This window comes from Procambarus clarkii, chromosome 16 (assembly GCF_040958095.1).
Source record: "Procambarus clarkii isolate CNS0578487 chromosome 16, FALCON_Pclarkii_2.0, whole genome shotgun sequence".
Classification (NCBI taxonomy): Eukaryota; Metazoa; Arthropoda; class Malacostraca; order Decapoda; family Cambaridae; genus Procambarus; species Procambarus clarkii.
Window position 1 is genome coordinate 13,840,564 of NC_091165.1, and position 19,639 is coordinate 13,860,202.

General features: G+C 46.6%; 1 protein-coding gene across 1 annotated transcript; it reads right to left on the reverse strand.

Annotated features, from left to right (window-relative positions):
* Positions 1–1,542: 1,542 nt before the first annotated feature.
* On the reverse strand, positions 1,543–18,474 carry LOC138365225 (histone acetyltransferase p300-like). Its single transcript, XM_069325489.1, has 3 exons — positions 18,431–18,474; positions 11,909–13,785; positions 1,543–1,781 (listed from the first exon to the last, which is right to left on the reverse strand). Exons 1-3 carry the CDS (start codon positions 18,472–18,474, stop codon positions 1,543–1,545), a joined length of 2,160 nt encoding a protein of 719 aa, XP_069181590.1.
* Between the last annotated feature and the right edge of the window lie 1,165 nt (positions 18,475–19,639).

Sequence of the window (19,639 nt, forward strand, 5' to 3'; positions counted from 1 at the left end):
TTGTCTGCCTGAGATCTCACACCTCAAAGCGTTAATGACCTCAAGTGACCTGAGGTCAGATCATGAGAATTTCACCTTGCTTCCGCTAAGCTTATAGTTGGAGCCTGGTAGCCTTCAAACTTGCCGACGTTTAAGGAGTGGCTTGGTAGAGTGCCGGAGGCTATCTACTTATGGGCGGAGTTAGCTACTAGGTTCCCCAATATAAACTCGGAGAGCTATCGAGCAGAGAGCAATAGGAGACCGGCCAGCGGAGCAGAGCAGAGGCCAGCCGTCGAGATAGGCCGTCACCAGACGGGGGGTGACGCTGCCTGAAAATTGCAGACCCCCCCCCCCCCCTCTCTATTCAACTTAGACTCAGTCCTCGGTGAGTGAACATTTAGGTGACTTGGTCGTGTTTACATATGTTGTGTGATGATCAGGGGCAGTCAAGTTGTAGGGTTCTCGAATTCTTGGATGATGACTCACTTTGCATATTAAACTGGAACATTTTAATTGAATTGCTAAATTATGATACTTCATGTGAAATATAATTATGAATTTATTATTTAAATTGTGTTTAACTTTGTTCCCTAGAGATTTTGAGTTGAGGTGAGAAAGCCTCTGTGATTACTGGTTTCATGATTTAATGAGTACATGTTTGGAGTTGATACATGGTAATAACATCTTTTGAGAATATTTTGTGATACAGACAAGTTCCATTCCTTGTCTTGTATGTAATGATCATGAATGGATGGTGGCAGCATTTCGTCTTCTACTATCTACTCTTCTACTTCTACTATCTACTCTTCTCCTTCTACCTATCTACACCTCTCCCTCCACCCCTCTCTAAACTCTCACTTTCAACTAATGACCCTCCTCGCTCCTCCCACCTCCCTACCTCTCACCCCAAACCCTCACTAATTACTTCACTATTCATTTCTTTCCTTTCGTTTCCTCTTATACGTTTGTGGCAATGATTCTGTATTCTAGAGTTCTCTCTAGAGTTTCGGGTAGCTGATCCAGTTACGGCGCCTTGTAGTCTTAGCACCTAGGTAGTCAAATACCTAGGTTACAAGGTGTTGAACGAGAGAGGTTGCCTTAGGAACTCTGGAGGGTGCTCTAGAATAGTTAGCTAACTGGGGACGGGATAACGGACTAGAGAGAGCTGTTTCCCCCGGCCTCGTTAGTTATCTTGAGGTTATCTTGAGATGATTTCGGGGCTTTAGTGTCCCCGCGGCCCGGTCCTCGACCAGGCCTCCACCCCCAGAAAGCAGCCCGTGACAGCTGACTAACACCCAGGTACCTATTTTACTGCTAGGTAACAGGGGCATAGGGTGAAAGAAACTCTGCCCATTGTTTCTCGCCGGCGCCTGGGATCGAACCCAGGACCACAGGATCACAAGTCCAGCGTGCTGTCCGCTCGGCCGACCGGCTCCCCCAGTTAACTGGGGGGTGGAATAATGGACAAGATAGAGCTATTTCCCCCACCCCCCGTTACACTATCCTTTTGATGTGGGCTTCAGGGAACATGTCTGGTGTGATATCAATCCCAGATATTTCTCTCTATTTGACTATTGCAGGATTTCCTCTCCCAGCTGGTATCTTGTGTTTCGCCTCCTGCTCCTTTTTACGCCGATCTTCATCACTGCACTTGCTAGAGTTAAACTCTAGTACCCATTTGTTGGCCCATTTCTTCAGTCTGTCCAGGTCATCATTTAGCCTCTTGTAGTCCTCCTCTGTCTTAATCCTTCGCATAATTTTAGCATCATCAGCAAACATAGAGAGGAATGAGACTATACCTTCTGGAAGAGCATTTACGTATATAAAAAACAAGGTAGGGCTGAGTACAGAGTCCTGTGGGACTCCTTTGGTGACATCACGCCAGCCTCAGGTCTCGTCCCTCACAGTAACTCTCTGCTTCCTATTGTTTAGGTACTCCTTTATCCACTGGTGCACCCTACCACTTATGCAACAGTCTCTTATGGGTACTGTGTCAAACGCTTTCTGACATTCCAAGAAAATGCAGTCTGCCCATTCTTCTCTTTCTTGTTTAATTTTAATTAAACCTGTGAAAAACGACTTACCATCCCTGAACCCATGCTGGTGACATATTACAAAGTCCCTTATCTCCAGATGTGGTATCAGCTTTTATCTCACACTCTTCCGTCACCTTGCATGGTATACAAGTTAAGGACACCGGCCTGTAGTTTAGGGCCTGCAGCTTTTCCCCCTTTTTGTATATTGGGACTACAGTAGGTGTCTTCCAACTCTCTGGCAGGTCTCCAGTTTTCAGCGACTTGTTATACACCATAGAGAGTGGCATGGAAAGTGTTTCTGTCCCCTCTTTTAGTATCCATGGTGAGATTTCCATCAGGTCCCACAACCTTAGTCACATCTAGATCGAGCACATATCACATAATCTAATCTCTGGTAATTTCAATATCTTCCAAAGCAGCTTGGTTTATCGCCACCCTTCATAGTTCAGGAACTTCTCCTTGCTCTATTCTGAAGATCTCCTAGAATCTCTTGTTGAGTTCTTCACACACCTCTTTGTTAAGGTCTCCTTGTTATATTGTTAATTTTGTAAGGTCTCCTTAAATGGCGTGACAATCGTGTAAGTCTCATACCTTCCGTATTAGCTTAGTAACATCAGCAAACACGTTCATATAGTTCTTTATTTCTACTGGTTGATCGTTTATGGACGATGAACATTACTGGTGCAAGAACTGAACCCTGTGGTACTCCACTAGTAACACTCCTTCAGTTTGATATATTACCTCTGATTACCGCCCTCATCTTTTTATCAGAACATTTTTCATCACTGTCAGCAGTCTGCCTGTCACCCCTTCAGCATCTTCCAGTTTCCAGAACAACCTCTGTTGTAGGATTCTGCCAAAATCCTTTCTTTAGGTCCACATAAACACAGTAACCCAACTATCTCTTTCCTGTAGAACCTCTTCGGCTCTGTCATACAAACTAAGTACATTTGTTACAGAGTATCTTCCTGTTCTCACGCCATACTGCCTGTTATTGTATAATTTATCTTCTGGTATTCTACCCATTTGGTTTAAATTTTTTCCATCGTTTTGACTACTATACTTGTCACTTATAAATAATTTAGAGAGTCTTCTCTGCTACTATTTTTGTAGAGTGAAACTATGTTTGCCTTTTCCATATATCTGCTAATACATACACAAAGATATCTGGAATATCAACTGAAGTGGACTGCTGAGCTCAGGTGTACAACTTCCTGGAACCTAAGGTGAAGCTCCATCTGGGGCCAACAGCTCTTGTTTCTTTCCAGCTCCTTGAATAATTGTTCCACTTCGTCTTGAGACACCTACATGTACTCTATGGTGTTCTATATATGAGAAACTTGATAGGTTCAAGAACTGAATCGTGTGGGGCTCCGCTAGTGACATATAGCCACAGCGATTTCACTCCGCACAGTAACTTACTGTCTTCTGTTGCTTATGTACTCCCTTGTCCAATGGAGTATCTTGCCTGCTTCACCTTATGTAGTAGTCTCCCATGGGGTACTATGTCAAAAGCTTTCTAACATTCCAAAAATATGCAGTCTGCCGTCCCTTCTCTCCTGTCTAATTTTTTGTCGCCCAGTCATAGAATTCTATTAAACTTGTGAGGCAAGATTTACCATCTCTGAACCCATGCTGGTGATGTGATGCTGAGTTCCTTGTCTCCAGAAGTTCTCCTTTTTTTGCACGGTCTTCAGCATCACCTTGCATGGTATGTAAGTTAGGAACACTGACCTGTAGTTCAGTGCTTCCTGTTTGTTTCCCCTTCTTGTATGTCAGGACTATATTAACTGTCGTCCAACGTTCTAGTAGTTTTACTGTTTTTAGCCACCTATTGACACCATAGAGAACTGCAAGCATGGTGTTTCTGCTCCCTCGTTTTGTATCCGCTGTGAGAGTCCATCTGGACCAATAGCTTCTGTGGCGGCTAGTTCCAGCAAATGGTTTTTTTCACCTCTCCACGCGTCGTTATTCCTCCAGTTATGCTTGTTTAATTTTTCCTTATTTCAGGATATTTAATCTATTTGTTCTATTGGGAAGACCTGAAATTTCATTCAGCTGAGCCTGTCTTCCCATTTTCTGTTTCATTACATGTTCTTTCACTGTTATTAAATGACTTCAGGTTAGCTTGGATGTTTGCTTCATTAAGTCATCTTTAAGTCACTCTATAAGACATTTTATTGTGACCGATTAAGTTCTAAATTTGTATTCTTTAGAGTGTAGGCGATAGATACAATAATCTAAAGATGTAAGATATTTGAGGGACTGGTTGCAAATCTGGTCACGGGGATTACATCACATGAGACCAGGAGGCATGGCAGGATGTGCAAAATACCCCCATTCAAAGCAGAGGTGCAATAGGTACGCTGCATGAGGAACTATCAACATCAGAGGCCCGAGACTGTTCAACACGCTTGTGAGAGAATTTTGTCTATTAGCACAGTTTTCGGCATGAAGGCATTGAGTAGATCTAGACAACACATGAAGTTTCAAGCTAAACTTTCTAATATGCTGCACTCACCTGAGGTCTATAGAAAAAGAACGAAATCTGATTATGTATATTGGTTCTACAAGGTAGCCAACTCCATAAAAATATTAAATATGTACCCAACTCAATTAATAATTAATCAACCAATTACTCCATGGGATAACTGGGATCTATCAGTTGATTTTGTAAATGCGCCCAAGAAAGATAGTGTGCACTCTACATTATTAAAACAGTTAACACTGAAAAGCATCACTGAAAGTACTCAGAGTATGGGTAACGATGTTTATCAGTGCTATACCGACGGCTCTGTAGAAGAAGGTGGACGATGTACCGGATGTGCATGTAATATATTTGAACAATCTTCTCTCGTACATACAGCAATGAAGCGCGTCAATGACTGGGCAAGTACAACTCAAACCGAACTTGCAGGCATATACCTTGTCACTGAATTTTTAAAAGACAAAGGCAGTGGACTTATATACTGTGACTCGCAGAGTGCACTCCTGGCATTGAACGCACATAGTAGTGGCACCCAGAAAATAGTCAGTGATATTCGAATGAATGTTTTAGCTACTAAAAAAAACAGATTTGAGATTAAATTCCTATGGATACCATCACATGTTGGCATCTCAAGGCATGACACTGTTGATATGCTTGCTAAGGCAGCCTGCAGAAAACCAGTGGTAGAAATTGATATGGGTGTTTCATTAGCAGTGAACAAAGAGAATACTTAAACAAATATCTAATGAAGATCTCACCGACCTAACAAATTCACTAAGACCTGAAAGTTGTAGCATTAAATATTATGATAGATATCGTGAGGAGACATTCACATATGGGACTAATAGAACAAGAACTCGGCAATGTGATGTTATAGTGGCCAGAATACGCCTGGGATATAGACGTATCTGGCAGCTTTCTCAAAACCCAAATGTCGAGTACACAATGTGTCAACTTTGTGAAAGAGAAAACATGCACTCACTTGAACATTATTGTAGAATGTCCCATATTGACTGACTTTCGCCCTCCTGGGCTAAGGTATGCTGAACTGTGTAATTACTATATGAGTACTGGAACACTTGATGATATATTGGACTTATACCAAGATTAACCATGTAATGTATCAATCATACAATGTATGTATGTGATATAACTATATAACCTGAGCTTGTAAAAGCACCTTAATCACCTTCAGTGATTAAGTGCTTAATTGCACACTAGTTTCTCTATCGGCTATCTCACCCTGTCAGAGTAAAAGAGACAAATGTATGTGAATGCATGTGTGTGTGTATATGTATGTTTATATGTATATGTACGTATATGTGTGTGTGTATATATATGTATGTGTATATATGGAAGCTGATCAGAATTACATTTCACCTTTGTAAATGCACATTAATGACACTATGTAAAAGACGCATCGAACACTTTATGTAGGGCATACGTAAATCTGTGTATCTATGTATTTACGTATGTAGGTTAGCTTAGCATTTTAAAGGCACCGAATCACCTTCTGTAGGTTGAGTGTTTAATAAACCCTTGAACTATATGTTTAACACATCTCTCACCCTGTCCATGGAGGACAGAAGAAAATGTATATATACTGGTTAGCATTGTAAATGTGTGGCCACGTCTGTGGTAGAAAATAATAAATAACAAAAAAAATACACATAAGGGACATAACTGGCCGACCCTTCATAGTGTTCAAGAGAGAACTCTACAGATATTTCCAAAGGATACCTGATCAACCAGGCTGTGACTCATACGTCAGGCTGAGAGCAGCCGCGTCCAACAGCCTGATTGACCAGACGACCAACCGGGAGGCAGGTCGGAGACCGCACCGCGGGGCCGTCGATCCCCGGAAGCTACACAAGGTAGACACGAGGCTTGGTATTTGCGTTATCGTTTTCATACCGTGTCTTCTCCTCTCCTCTCTTGTGAGACTGAGGGTCACAGTGTTGCCAGGGCCTCGTACGTGTTGGCTGTGTACTGAGGCAACTTGTTGACTGTTTCTTAACACTAGTGGGCGGTGTTGTGTTGGGGGGGGGAGGTGTAGGTGGTGATGGTGGTGGTAATGCTCATGGGTGTGAAGGTGTTGTTGGAAGTAATGGTTGTGGAGGTTGTATTGATGTGAAGGCAGTGTTGGTTACCTTGATGTAGACCCAGTCACTGTCCACGCCTCCTGGTCACTGTCCACGCCTCCTGGTCACTGTCCACGCCTCCTGGTCACTGTCCACGCCTCCTGGTCACTGTCCACGCCTCCTGGTCACTGTCCACGCCTCCTGGTCACTGTCCACGCCTCCTGGTCACTGTCCACGCCTCCTGGTCACTGTCCACGCCTCCTGGTCACTGTCCACGCCTCCTGGTCACTGTCCACGCCTCCCGGTCACTGTCCACGCCTCCCGGTCACTGTCCACGCCTCCCAGTCACTGTCCACGCCTCCCGGTCAATGTCCACGCCTCCCGGTCACTGTTCACGCTTCCCAGTCACTGTTCACGCTTCCCAGTCACTGTCCACGCCTCCCGGTCACTGTCCACGCCTCCCGGTCACTGTCCACGCCTCCCGGTCACTGTCCACGCCTCCCGGTCACTGTCCACGCCTCCTGGTCACTGTCCACGCCTCCTGGTCACTGTCCACGCCTCCTGGTCACTGTCCACGCCTCCCGGTCACTGTCCACGCCTCCCGGTCACTGTCCACGCCTCCCAGTCACTGTCCACGCTTCCCAGTCACTGTCCACGCTTCCCAGTCACTGTCCACGCTTCCCAGTCACTGTCCACGCTTCCCGGTCACTGTCCACGCTTCCCGGTCACTGTCCACGCCTCCCGGTCACTGTCCACGCCTCCCGGTCACTGTCCACGCCTCCCGGTCACTGTTCACGCCTCCCAGTCAGTGTCCACGCTTCCCAGTCACTGTCCACGCCTCCCAGTCACTGTCCACGCCTCCCAGTCACTGTCCACGCCTCCCAGTCACTGTCCACGCCTCCCAGTCACTGTCCACGCCTCCCAGTCACTGTCCACGCTTCCCAGTCACTGTCCACGCCTCCCAGTCACTGTCCACGCCTCCCAGTCACTGTCCACGCCTCCCAGTCACTGTCCACGCCTCCCAGTCACTGTCCACGCCTCCCAGTCACTGTCCACGCCTCCCAGTCAGTGTCCACGCCTCCCAGTCACTGTCCACGCCTTCCAGTCACTGTCCACGCCTCCCAGTCACTGTCCACGCCTCCCAGTCACTGTTCACGCCTCCCAGTCACTGTCCACGCCTCCCAGTCACTGTCCACGCTTCCCAGTCAGTGTCCACGCCTCCCAGTCACTGTCCACGCCTCCCAGTCACTGTCCACGCCTCCCAGTCACTGTCCACGCCTCCCAGTCACTGTCCACGCCTCCCAGTCACTGTCCACGCTTCCCAGTCACTGTCCACGCTTCCCAGTCACTGTCCACGCTTCCTGGTTACACTGACGTGTCACTGACACTGACCGAGAGGGAGTCTCTGATCTCGTCGTCCCAGCCAATAGGTTGCATTTTATGCTCTGTGGTAACCAACGTTTCAAGTACATCCTACTGTGATAAGTAGCAGCATATCTACGGTTAGGCTGGTTAGGTTAGGGTTGACCCTTTCTGATTATAGGTGACACCTTTGTTTCTTTGCTCGTATCTTGTCTTGAAGTTGTGGAAGGATTGTCTTGCAGGACTTCTTTCCTTGAAAGAATGCAAAGAGGAGCTTTGCGATCCATTGTCTACCATATTTAATATATCATTAGAGGCAGAGTGCCAGGGTCGTGGAAGGTTGCTAATGTGGTACCAATTTGTAATTGACCATAATGCGATATATTCATTGTTGTTCAATGTCAACCAAATTTTTTTTGCTAGTTGTATATGAAAAGGGCTCCAACTGTTCCAGGTTTCATTAGCGCAGTCTAAATCGAAAGGGAGATTTTTTTTTTCAACGAATTTTACACATTTTCAATTAAACTTCACAACTACAAGTTTCAAATTAAATCATTTCTATGACACTCATCTATCACATTAGCATATAATAAAGGATTTTACTTAGCAGGATTATCCAAAATATATTTAGTTTTACTAATACAAATAGTCGAAGTTCCCCAAAAATTTATGCAAATATATCACGTTTAAAACTATTTATAAAATCAATAAATTAACTTAGGAAAAAAAAAAGTCTAACATTATTTGTAGAGACATAAACTTTACATATAAGGTGTAAGTTTCATGTCAATTGTAGAGACATAAACTTTACATATAAGGTGTAAGTTTCATGTCAATTGTAGAGACATAAACTTTACATATAAGGTGTAAGTTTCATGTCAATTGTAGAGACATAAACTTTACATATAAGGTGTAAGTTTCATGTCAATTGTAGAGACATAAACTTTACATATAAGGTGTAAGTTTCATGTCAATTGTAGAGACATAAACTTTACAGTATAAGGTGTAAGTTTCATGTCAATTGTAGAGACATAAACTTTACATATAAGGTGTAAGTTTCATGTCAATTGTAGAGACATAAACTTTACATATAAGGTGTAAGTTTCATGTCAATTGTAGAGACATAAACTTTACATATAAGGTGTAAGTTTCATGTCAATTGTAGAGACATAAACTTTACATATAAGGTGTAAGTTTCATGTCAATTGTAGAGACATAAACTTTACATATAAGGTGTAAGTTTCATGTCAATTGTAGAGACATAAACTTTACATATAAGGTGTAAGTTTCATGTCAATTGTAGAGACATAAACTTTACATATAAGGTGTAAGTTTCATGTCAATTGTAGAGACATAAACTTTACATATAAGGTGTAAGTTTCATGTCAATTGTAGAGACATAAACTTTACATATAAGGTGTAAGTTTCATGTCAATTGTAGAGACATAAACTTTACATATAAGGTGTAAGTTTCATGTCAATTGTAGAGACATAAACTTTACATATAAGGTGTAAGTTTCATGTCAATTGTAGAGACATAAACTTTACATATAAGGTGTAAGTTTCATGTCAATTGTAGAGACATAAACTTTACATATAAGGTGTAAGTTTCATGTCAATTGTAGAGACATAAACTTTACATATAAGGTGTAAGTTTCATGTCAATTGTAGAGACATAAACTTTACATATAAGGTGTAAGTTTCATGTCAATTGTAGAGACATAAACTTTACATATAAGGTGTAAGTTTCATGTCAATTGTAGAGACATAAACTTTACATATAAGGTGTGAGTTTCATGTCAATTGTAGAGACATAAACCTTACATATAAGGTGTAAGTTTCATGTCAATTGTAGAGACATAAACTTTACATATAAGGTGTGAGTTTCATGTCAATTGTAGAGACATAAACTTTACATATAAGGTGTAAGTTTCATGTCAATTGTAGAGACATAAACTTTACATATAAGGTGTAAGTTTCATGTCAATTGTAGAGACATAAACTTTACATATAAGGTGTAAGTCTCATGTCAATTGTAGAGACATAAACTTTACATATAAGGTGTAAGTCTCATGTCAATTGTAGAGACATAAACTTTACATATAAGGTGTAAGTCTCATGTCAATTGTAGAGACATAAACTTTACATATAAGGTGTAAGTCTCATGTCAATTGTAGAGACATAAACTTTACATATAAGGTGTAAGTCTCATGTCAATTGTAGAGACATAAACTTTACATATAAGGTGTAAGTCTCATGTCAATTGTAGAGACATAAACTTTACATATAAGGTGTAAGTCTCATGTCAATTGTAGAGACATAAACTTTACATATAAGGTGTAAGTCTCATGTCAATTGTAGAGACATAAACTTTACATATAAGGTGTAAGTCTCATGTCAATTGTAGAGACATAAACTTTACATATAAGGTGTAAGTCTCATGTCAATTGTAGAGACATAAACTTTACATATAAGGTGTAAGTCTCATGTCAATTGTAGAGACATAAACTTTACATATAAGGTGTAAGTCTCATGTCAATTGTAGAGACATAAACTTTACATATAAGGTGTAAGTCTCATGTCAATTGTAGAGACATAAACTTTACATATAAGGTGTAAGTCTCATGTCAATTGTAGAGACATAAACTTTACATATAAGGTGTAAGTCTCATGTCAATTGTAGAGACATAAACTTTACATATAAGGTGTAAGTCTCATGTCAATTGTAGAGACATAAACTTTACATATAAGGTGTAAGTCTCATGTCAATTGTAGAGACATAAACTTTACATATAAGGTGTAAGTCTCATGTCAATTGTAGAGACAAACTTTACATATAAGGTGTAAGTCTCATGTCAATTGTAGAGACATAAACTTTACATATAAGGTGTAAGTCTCATGTCAATTGTAGAGACATAAACTTTACATATAAGGTGTAAGTCTCATGTCAATTGTAGAGACATAAACTTTACATATAAGGTGTAAGTCTCATGTCAATTGTAGAGACATAAACTTTACATATAAGGTGTAAGTCTCATGTCAATTGTAGAGACATAAACTTTACCCATAAGGTGTAAGTCTCATGTCAATTGTAGAGACATAAACTTTACCCATAAGGTGTAAGTCTCATGTCAATTGTAGAGACATAAACTTTACATATAAGGTGTAAGTCTCATGTCAATTGTAGAGACATAAACTTTACATATAAGGTGTAAGTCTCATGTCAATTGTAGAGACATAAACTTTACATATAAGGTGTAAGTCTCATGTCAATTGTAGAGACATAAACTTTACATATAAGGTGTAAGTCTCATGTCAATTGTAGAGACATAAACTTTACATATAAGGTGTAAGTCTCATGTCAATTGTAGAGACATAAACTTTACATATAAGGTGTAAGTTTCATGTCAATTGTAGAGACATAAACTTTACATCTAAGGTGTAAGTTTCATGTCAATTGTAGAGACATAAACTTTACATATAAGGTGTAAGTTTCATGTCAATTGTAGAGACATAAACTTTACATCTAAGGTGTAAGTTTCATGTCAATTGTAGAGACATAAACTTTACATCTAAGGTGTAAGTTTCATGTAAATTGTAGAGACATAAACTTTACATATAAGGTGTAAGTTTCATGTAAATTGTAGAGACATAAACTTTACATATAAGGTGTAAGTTTCATGTCAATTGTAGAGACATAAACTTTACATATAAGGTGTAAGTTTCATGTCAATTGTAGAGACATAAACTTTACATATAAGGTGTAAGTTTCATGTCAATTGTAGAGACATAAACTTTACATATAAGGTGTAAGTTTCATGTCAATTGTAGAGACATAAACTTTACATCTAAGGTGTAAGTTTCATGTAAATTGTAGAGACATAAACTTTACATATAAGGTGTAAGTTTCATGTCAATTGAATAAAAAATGAAAGAGAGGAAATACTTTTATGTTAATTTACTTTTATTGACAATAAATGAAGTCAAAGATTCTGCCACCTGTGGGCTGAGGTTGCCGCCTGTGGGCTGAGGTTGCCACCTGTGGGCTGAGGTTGCCACCTGTGGGCTGAGGTTGCCACCTATGGGCTGAGGTTGCCACCTATGGGCTGAGGTTGCCACCTGTGGGCTGAGGTTGCCACCTGTGGGCTGAGGTTGCCACCTGTGGGCTGAGGTTGCCACCTGTGGGCTGAGGTTGCCACCTGTGGGCTGAGGTTGCCACCGGTGGGCTGAGGTTGCCACCTGTGGGCTGAGGTTGCCACCTGTGGGCTGAGGTTGCCACCTGTGGGCTGAGGTTGCCACCTGTGGGCTGAGGTTGCCACCTGTGGGCTGAGGTTGCCACCTGTGGGCTGAGGTAGCCACCTGTGGGCTGAGGTTGCCACCTGTGGGCTGAGGTTGCCACCTGTGGGCTGAGGTTGCCGCCTGTGGGCTGAGGTTGCCACCTGTGGGCTGAGGTTGCCACCTGTGGGCTGAGGTTGCCGCCTGTGGGCTGAGGTTGCCGCCTGTGGGCTGAGGTTGCCACCTGTGGGCTGAGGTTGCCACCTGTGGGCTGAGGTTGCCACCTGTGGGCTGAGGTTGCCACCTGTGGGCTGAGGTTGCCACCTGTGGGCTGAGGTTGCCACCTGTGGGCTGAGGTTGCCACCTGTGGGCTGAGGTTGCCACCTGTGGGCTGAGGTTGCCACCTGTGGGCTGAGGTTGCCGCCTGTGGGCTGAGGTTGCCACCTGTGGGCTGAGGTTGCCGCCTGTGGGCTGAGGTTGCCGCCTGTGGGCTGAGGTTGCCGCCTGTGGGCTGAGGTTGCCACCTGTGGGCTGAGGTTGCCGCCTGTGGGCTGAGGTTGCCGCCTGTGGGCTGAGGTTGCCACCTGTGGGCTGAGGTTGCCACCTGTGGGCTGAGGTTGCCACCTGTGGGCTGAGGTTGCCGCCTGTGGGCTGAGGTTGCCACCTGTGGGCTGAGGTTGCCGCCTGTGGGCTGAGGTTGCCACCTGTGGGCTGAGGTTGCCGCCTGTGGGCTGAGGTTGCCACCTGTGGGCTGAGGTTGCCGCCTGTGGGCTGAGGTTGCCACCTGTGGGCTGAGGTTGCCGCCTGTGGGCTGAGGTTGCCACCTGTGGGCTGAGGTTGCCGCCTGTGGGCTGAGGTTGCCACCTGTGGGCTGAGGTTGCCGCCTGTGGGCTGAGGTTGCCGCCTGTGGGCTGAGGTTGCCACCTGTGGGCTGAGGTTGCCACCTGTGGGCTGAGGTTGCCACCTGTGGGCTGAGGTTGCCACCTGTGGGCTGAGGTTGCCACCTGTGGGCTGAGGTTGCCGCCTGTGGGCTGAGGTTGCCGCCTGTGGGCTGAGGTTGCCGCCTGTGGGCTGAGGTTGCCGCCTGTGGGCTGAGGTTGCCGCCTGTGGGCTGAGGTTGCCACCTGTGGGCTGAGGTTGCCGCCTGTGGGCTGAGGTTGCCACCTGTGGGCTGAGGTTGCCGCCTGTGGGCTGAGGTTGCCGCCTGTGGGCTGAGGTTGCCACCTGTGGGCTGAGGTTGCCGCCTGTGGGCTGAGGTTGCCACCTGTGGGCTGAGGTTGCCACCTGTGGGCTGAGGTTGCCACCTGTGGGCTGAGGTTGCCACCTGTGGGCTGAGGTTGCCACCTGTGGGCTGAGGTTGCCACCTGTGGGCTGAGGTTGCCACCTGTGGGCTGAGGTTGCCGCCTGTGGGCTGAGGTTGCCGCCTGTGGGCTGAGGTTGCCACCTGTGGGCTGAGGTTGCCGCCTGTGGGCTGAGGTTGCCGCCTGTGGGCTGAGGTTGCCGCCTGTGGGCTGAGGTTGCCGCCTGTGGGCTGAGGTTGCCGCCTGTGGGCTGAGGTTGCCACCTGTGGGCTGAGGTTGCCACCTGTGGGCTGAGGTTGCCACCTGTGAGCTGAGGTTGACATCAACCAATTTTCTCCAAAATTGTTACGCGGTAATTGGTTCCACAAATCAACAACCCTGTTACTGAACCAGTATTTAACCAAGTCTTTCCTAAATCTAAACTTATCCAATTTATGCCCATTGTTTCGTGTTCTGTCTTGTGTTGATACTTTTAATACCCTATTAATATCCCCCCTGTTATGTCCATTCATCCACTTGTAAACTTCTATCATGTCACCCCTAACTCTTCGCCTTTCCAGTGAATGCAATTTAAGCTTTGTTAATCTTTCTTCATATGAAAGATTTCTAATTTGGGGAATTAACTTAGTCATCCTACGCTGGACACGTTCAAGTGAATTTATATCCATTCTATAGTACGGCGACCAAAACTGAACTGCATAATCTAAATGGGGCCTAACTAGAGCAAGATATAGCTGAAGAACCACACCAGGTGTCTTGTTACTAACGCTTCCATTAATAAATCCCAGTGTCCTATTTGCCTTATTACGAACATTCATGCATTGATCCTTTTATTTTAAATTCTTACTAATCATAACTCCCAGATCCCTTTCGCAATCTGAACACCACCTAGCTCGTATCTTGTAACTATCATCATTAATAAGCCTTAGAACTTTACATTTATCAGCATTAAACTACATCTGCCAATCTTTTGACCATTTCAAAACCCTATTTAGATCAACTTGAAGTGATAGTGAGTCTTCTTCCGTGTTAATTTCCCTGCCGATTTTTGTATCATCTTCAAATTTGCAGATGTTGCTACTCAAACCTGAATCTAAATCATTTATATATATTATAAACAACAGCGGTCCCAGGACAGAGCCTTGAGGCACTCCACTAACAACATTATCCCACTCTGACTTTACCCCATTTATACTAACTCTCTTTTTCCTTTGGTATAGACATGCCCTAATCCAACTTAATATAGCACCCCCAATACCACGAGCCTCTATTTTTTTAACCAGTCTTTCATGTGGCACTGTATCAAAAGCTTTGCAAAAGTCAAGGTACACAACATCACAATCCTTACTACTATCAACTGCCTCAACTATGCTGGAATAAAAAACTATGCAGTTTTGATCGCCGTACTATAGAATGGATATAAATTTACTAAAATACCCAAGTCTTTCCTAAAATCTAAACTTATCCAATTTATACCCATTGTTTCGTGTTCTGCCCTGTGTTGATATTTTTAATACCCTATTAATATCCCCTTTGTTATGTCCATTCATCCACTTGTAAACTTCTAATTATGTCACCCCTAACTCTTCGCCTTTCTAGAGAATGTAATTTAAGCTTTGTAAATCTTTCTTCATATGACAGATTTCTAATCTGGGGAATTAACTTTGTCATCTTGCGTTGGAAGCATTCTAGTGAATTTATGTCTATTGTGTAGTACGGCGACCAAAACTCAACTGCATAATCTAAATGGAGCCTAACCAGACCAAGATACCTCTATACTCATGTTCTTATTGCATTCTTCTTATATTTCGTTATATTTCTTCGACTCAAATGCCTATCCTGTTGACACCTTTGTTCTCTTGTCCTATTTTCTTACTCTTTTATAACGATTGTCTCTGCATGTCCACCTTTACATTCTCCTCATCATTTTCTATGTGGGTTGTTGTTGTTGTTTCAGATTATAGCTACTCAGGAACGAAGTGTCCATGTAGCACGGGCTATGGTGAGCCCGTAATTGAGTTCGGTTATTCGCGATAACCTTGTTACTGTGATATTTGGGTCTAAGTTTAAAATGGAGGAGGGGATTCCTCCTTTTTCCCTGTTTATTTTATCGCTTCTGTTTTAGTGCACTGGTTTTAGTCTGGTTTTATAAACATTATCTTGGAGGCGGATGTAGATGCAGAATGCTCACTAGTGAGTCCCATGTTGGGTTGGGGATCATGTCCCATTTTCATCTGCTCTCCTTTATAGACTTGGGTGATTGAATTCCCATGTCTTGATAGCTTAGTCTTCTGAACTGAGTGATCGGTCTCGATACAAACCCCCGGAACTGGTCACGTGAAGTTTGTGGTGGAGCAGGTGGTTAGGGTTGGGGGGGGGGCGGGGGGGTTACACTAGCTGGGACACCCTTAACGTGTGAGACATCTGGCGGCGGTTTTTGTGACTACGGGACCACAACACCCGCCCCCTCGCTGTGGTAAGCTGCTATACTCTTCCTGTGTCCTGGACGGCTCCCTTACTGGTGGGTCGCTAATGAGGAGAGCACCACGTCCTCCCTAACACACTCCCAGCCCCCTCTCTCCTCCCTAGCACACTCCCAGCCCCCTCTCTCCTCCCTAGCACACTCCCAGCCCCCTCTCTCCTCCCCACCACCACACTCCCAGCCCCCTCTCTCCTCCCTAGCACACTCCCAGCCCCCTCTCTCCTCCCTAGCACACTCCCAGCCCCCTCTCTCCTACCTAGCACACTCCCAGCCCCCTCTCTCCTCCCTAGCACACTCCCAGCCCCCTCTCTCCTCCCTAGCACACTCCCAGCCCCTTTTCTCCTCCCTAGCACACTCCCAGCCCCTCTCTCCTCCCTAGCACACTCCCAGCCCCCTCTCTCCTCCCTAGCACACTCCCAGCCCCCTCTCTCCTCCCTAGCACACTCCCAGCCCCTTTTCTCCTCCCTAGCACACTCCCAGCCCCCTCTCTCCTCCCTAGCACACTCCCAGCCCCCTCTCTCCTCCCTAGCACACTCCCAGCCCCCTCTCTCCTCCCTAGCACACTCCCAGCCCCCTCTCTCCTCCCTAGCACACTCCCAGCCCCCTCTCTCCTCCCTAGCACACTCCCAGCCCCCTCTCTCCTCCCTAGCACACTCCCAGCCCCCTCTCTCCTCCCTAGCACACTCCCAGCCCCCTTCTCTCCTCCCTAGCACACTCCCAGCCCCCTCTCTCCTCCCTAGCACACTCCCAGCCCCCCTTTCTCCTCCCTAGCACACTCCCAGCCCCCTCTCTCCTCCCTAGCACACTCCCAGCCCCCCTCTCTCCTCCCTAGCACAATCCCAGCCCCCCTTTCTCCTCCCTAGCACACTCCCAGCCCCCTCTCTCCTCCCTAGCACACTCCCAGCCCCCTCTCTCCTCCCTAGCACACTCCCAGCCCCCCTCTCTCCTCCCTAGCACACTCCCAGCCCCCCTTTCTCCTCCCTAGCACACTCCCAGCCCCCTCTCTCCCCCTAGCACACTCCCAGCCCCCTCTCTCCCCCCTAGCACACTCCCAGCCCCCTCTCTCCCCCCTAGCACACTCCCAGCACCTCCCTCACTCCCCCCTAACACACTCCCAGCCCCCTCTCTCCCCCCCCCCCCAACACACATTCCCGCCCCCTCTCTCCCCCCCCCAACACACTCCCAGCCCCCTCTCTCCCCCCCCCCCCAACACACTCCCAGCCCCCTCTCTCCCCTCCCAACACACTCCCAGCCCCCTCTCTCCCCCCCCCTAACACACTCCCAGCACCTCCTCTCTCCTCCCCCAACACACTCCCAGCCCCCTCTCTCCCCCCCAAGCACACTCCCAGCACCTCCCTCTCTCCTCCCCAACACACTCCCAGCACCTCCCTCTCTCCTCCCCAACACACTCCCAGCACCTCCCTCACTCCCCTCCAACACACAAGCAAGACAAACTACACAATGAAGCCATCGTGTGTGAGGCCAGTTATTATTATGAGAATATTCACTACCAACAGGGAGGGGCTCGTGCAGCCTCGTGCTGAGAAAGAAAAAATACTTTGAATAATTACATATATCTGCGGGCTTCTGCCTCCACGCCCCTCCCCCCCCCCACCATTCTCACACTGTACCTTGGAAAAACTGTCAAATATTAGAAAAACTGTCAAATATTAGAAAAACTGTCAAATATTAGAAAAACTGTCAAATATTAGAAAAACTGTCAAATATTAGAAAAACTGTCAAATATTAGAAAAACTGTCAAATATTCCTGAAGATGGTTGAGGAACGTGCACAAGGAGTCTATGAGGAGCTCTGTCAGTTTCATTCAAGAAGTCGTCAACCAGGTCTGATTGGGAGAGGGGGGAGGAGAAGGGTGGAATGAGGGATGTTCAGTTGAATTACGATTCAGTCGTTAGTGAACCTGTCAGCTCTTACGTACAGCTGCAGCTGTCAGGGGCCTGACAGCTGAGTGGAGAGCGCTTCTGATTCGTAGTACTGAGGTTCCGGGTTATACGAGAGTGGCTCCCACGGCAGTGATCACTGTGCCTGTAGCAGTGAGCTCCTCGGGGGCGCGTCTTGCCTAAAGAGGTAAGAGGCTGCTTGCCTAAGATTGGGCCCTAGTTCAAGCACCCCATTGATCACCGTAACTCCCTGCACAGTCACATCCGGCACATGCAGCCTCAGACGTGCAGGTGCGCTTGGGAAAAACATCTGTGTTTCACATCTGGCGCAGCACGCGGGGAGGCCGGGGCGGCACGAGGGGGGGGGGGACAACACCAAACTACACCACACAATATTTAGAAAGAAAATATTAGAACATCTTGAATGGCTAATGTTTGTAACGGAACACCAACGCTTGTTAAGAGACGGGAAGTCGCCTGGTCATCACACTAACAACTCAACCACCCAAACCTTAACTGGCCTACTGCTTGTTCAGCGTCACACTGAACACGACCAGCTCGCAGCGCATCTATGTGCGGGGAGATGAATGACGCCCCATCACCTCCAAGACTTCCTAATTGACCAGAAGAACCCCATGAGATCAACACTCTGCTCATCACCTGCAGGTGTGGCACCCATCACCTGCACGTGTGGCACCCATAACCTGCAGGTGTGGCACCCATCACCTGCAGGTGTGGCACCCATCACCTGCAGGTGTGGCACCCATCACCTGCAGGTGTGGCACCCATCACCTGCAGGTGTGGCACCTATCACCTGCAGGTGTGGCACCCATCACCTGCACGTGTGGCACCCATCACCTGCAGGTGTGGCACCCATCACCTGCACGTGTGGCACCCATCACCTGCACGTGTGGCACCCATCACCTGCACGTGTGGCACCCATCACCTGCACGTGTGGCACCCATCACCTGCACGTGTGGCACCCATCACCTGCACGTGTGGCACCCATCACCTGCACGTGTGGCACCCATCACCTGCAGGTGTGGCACCCATCACCTGCACGTGTGGCACCCATCACCTGCAGGTGTGGCACCCATCACCTGCACGTGTGGCACCCATCACCTGCACGTGTGGCACCCATCACCTGCACGTGTGGCACCCATCACCTGCACGTGTGGCACCCATCACCTGCACGTGTGGCACCCATCACCTGCACGTGTGGCACCCATCACCTGCACGTGTGGCACCCATCACCTGCACGTGTGGCACCCATCACCTGCACGTGTGGCACCCATCACCTGCACGTGTGGCACCCATCACCTGCACGTGTGGCACCCATCACCTGCACGTGTGGCACCCATCACCTGCACGTGTGGCACCCATCACCTGCACGTGTGGCACCCATCACCTGCACGTGTGGCACCCATCACCTGCACGTGTGGCACCCATCACCTGCACGTGTGGCACCCATCACCTGCACGTGTGGCACCCATCACCTGCACGTGTGGCACCCATCACCTGCACGTGTGGCACCCATCACCTGCACGTGTGGCACCCATCACCTGCACGTGTGGCACCCATCACCTGCACGTGTGGCACCCATCACCTGCACGTGTGGCACCCATCACCTGCACGTGTGGCACCCATCACCTGCACGTGTGGCACCCATCACCTGCACGTGTGGCACCCATCACCTGCACGTGTGGCACCCATCACCTGCACGTGTGGCACCCA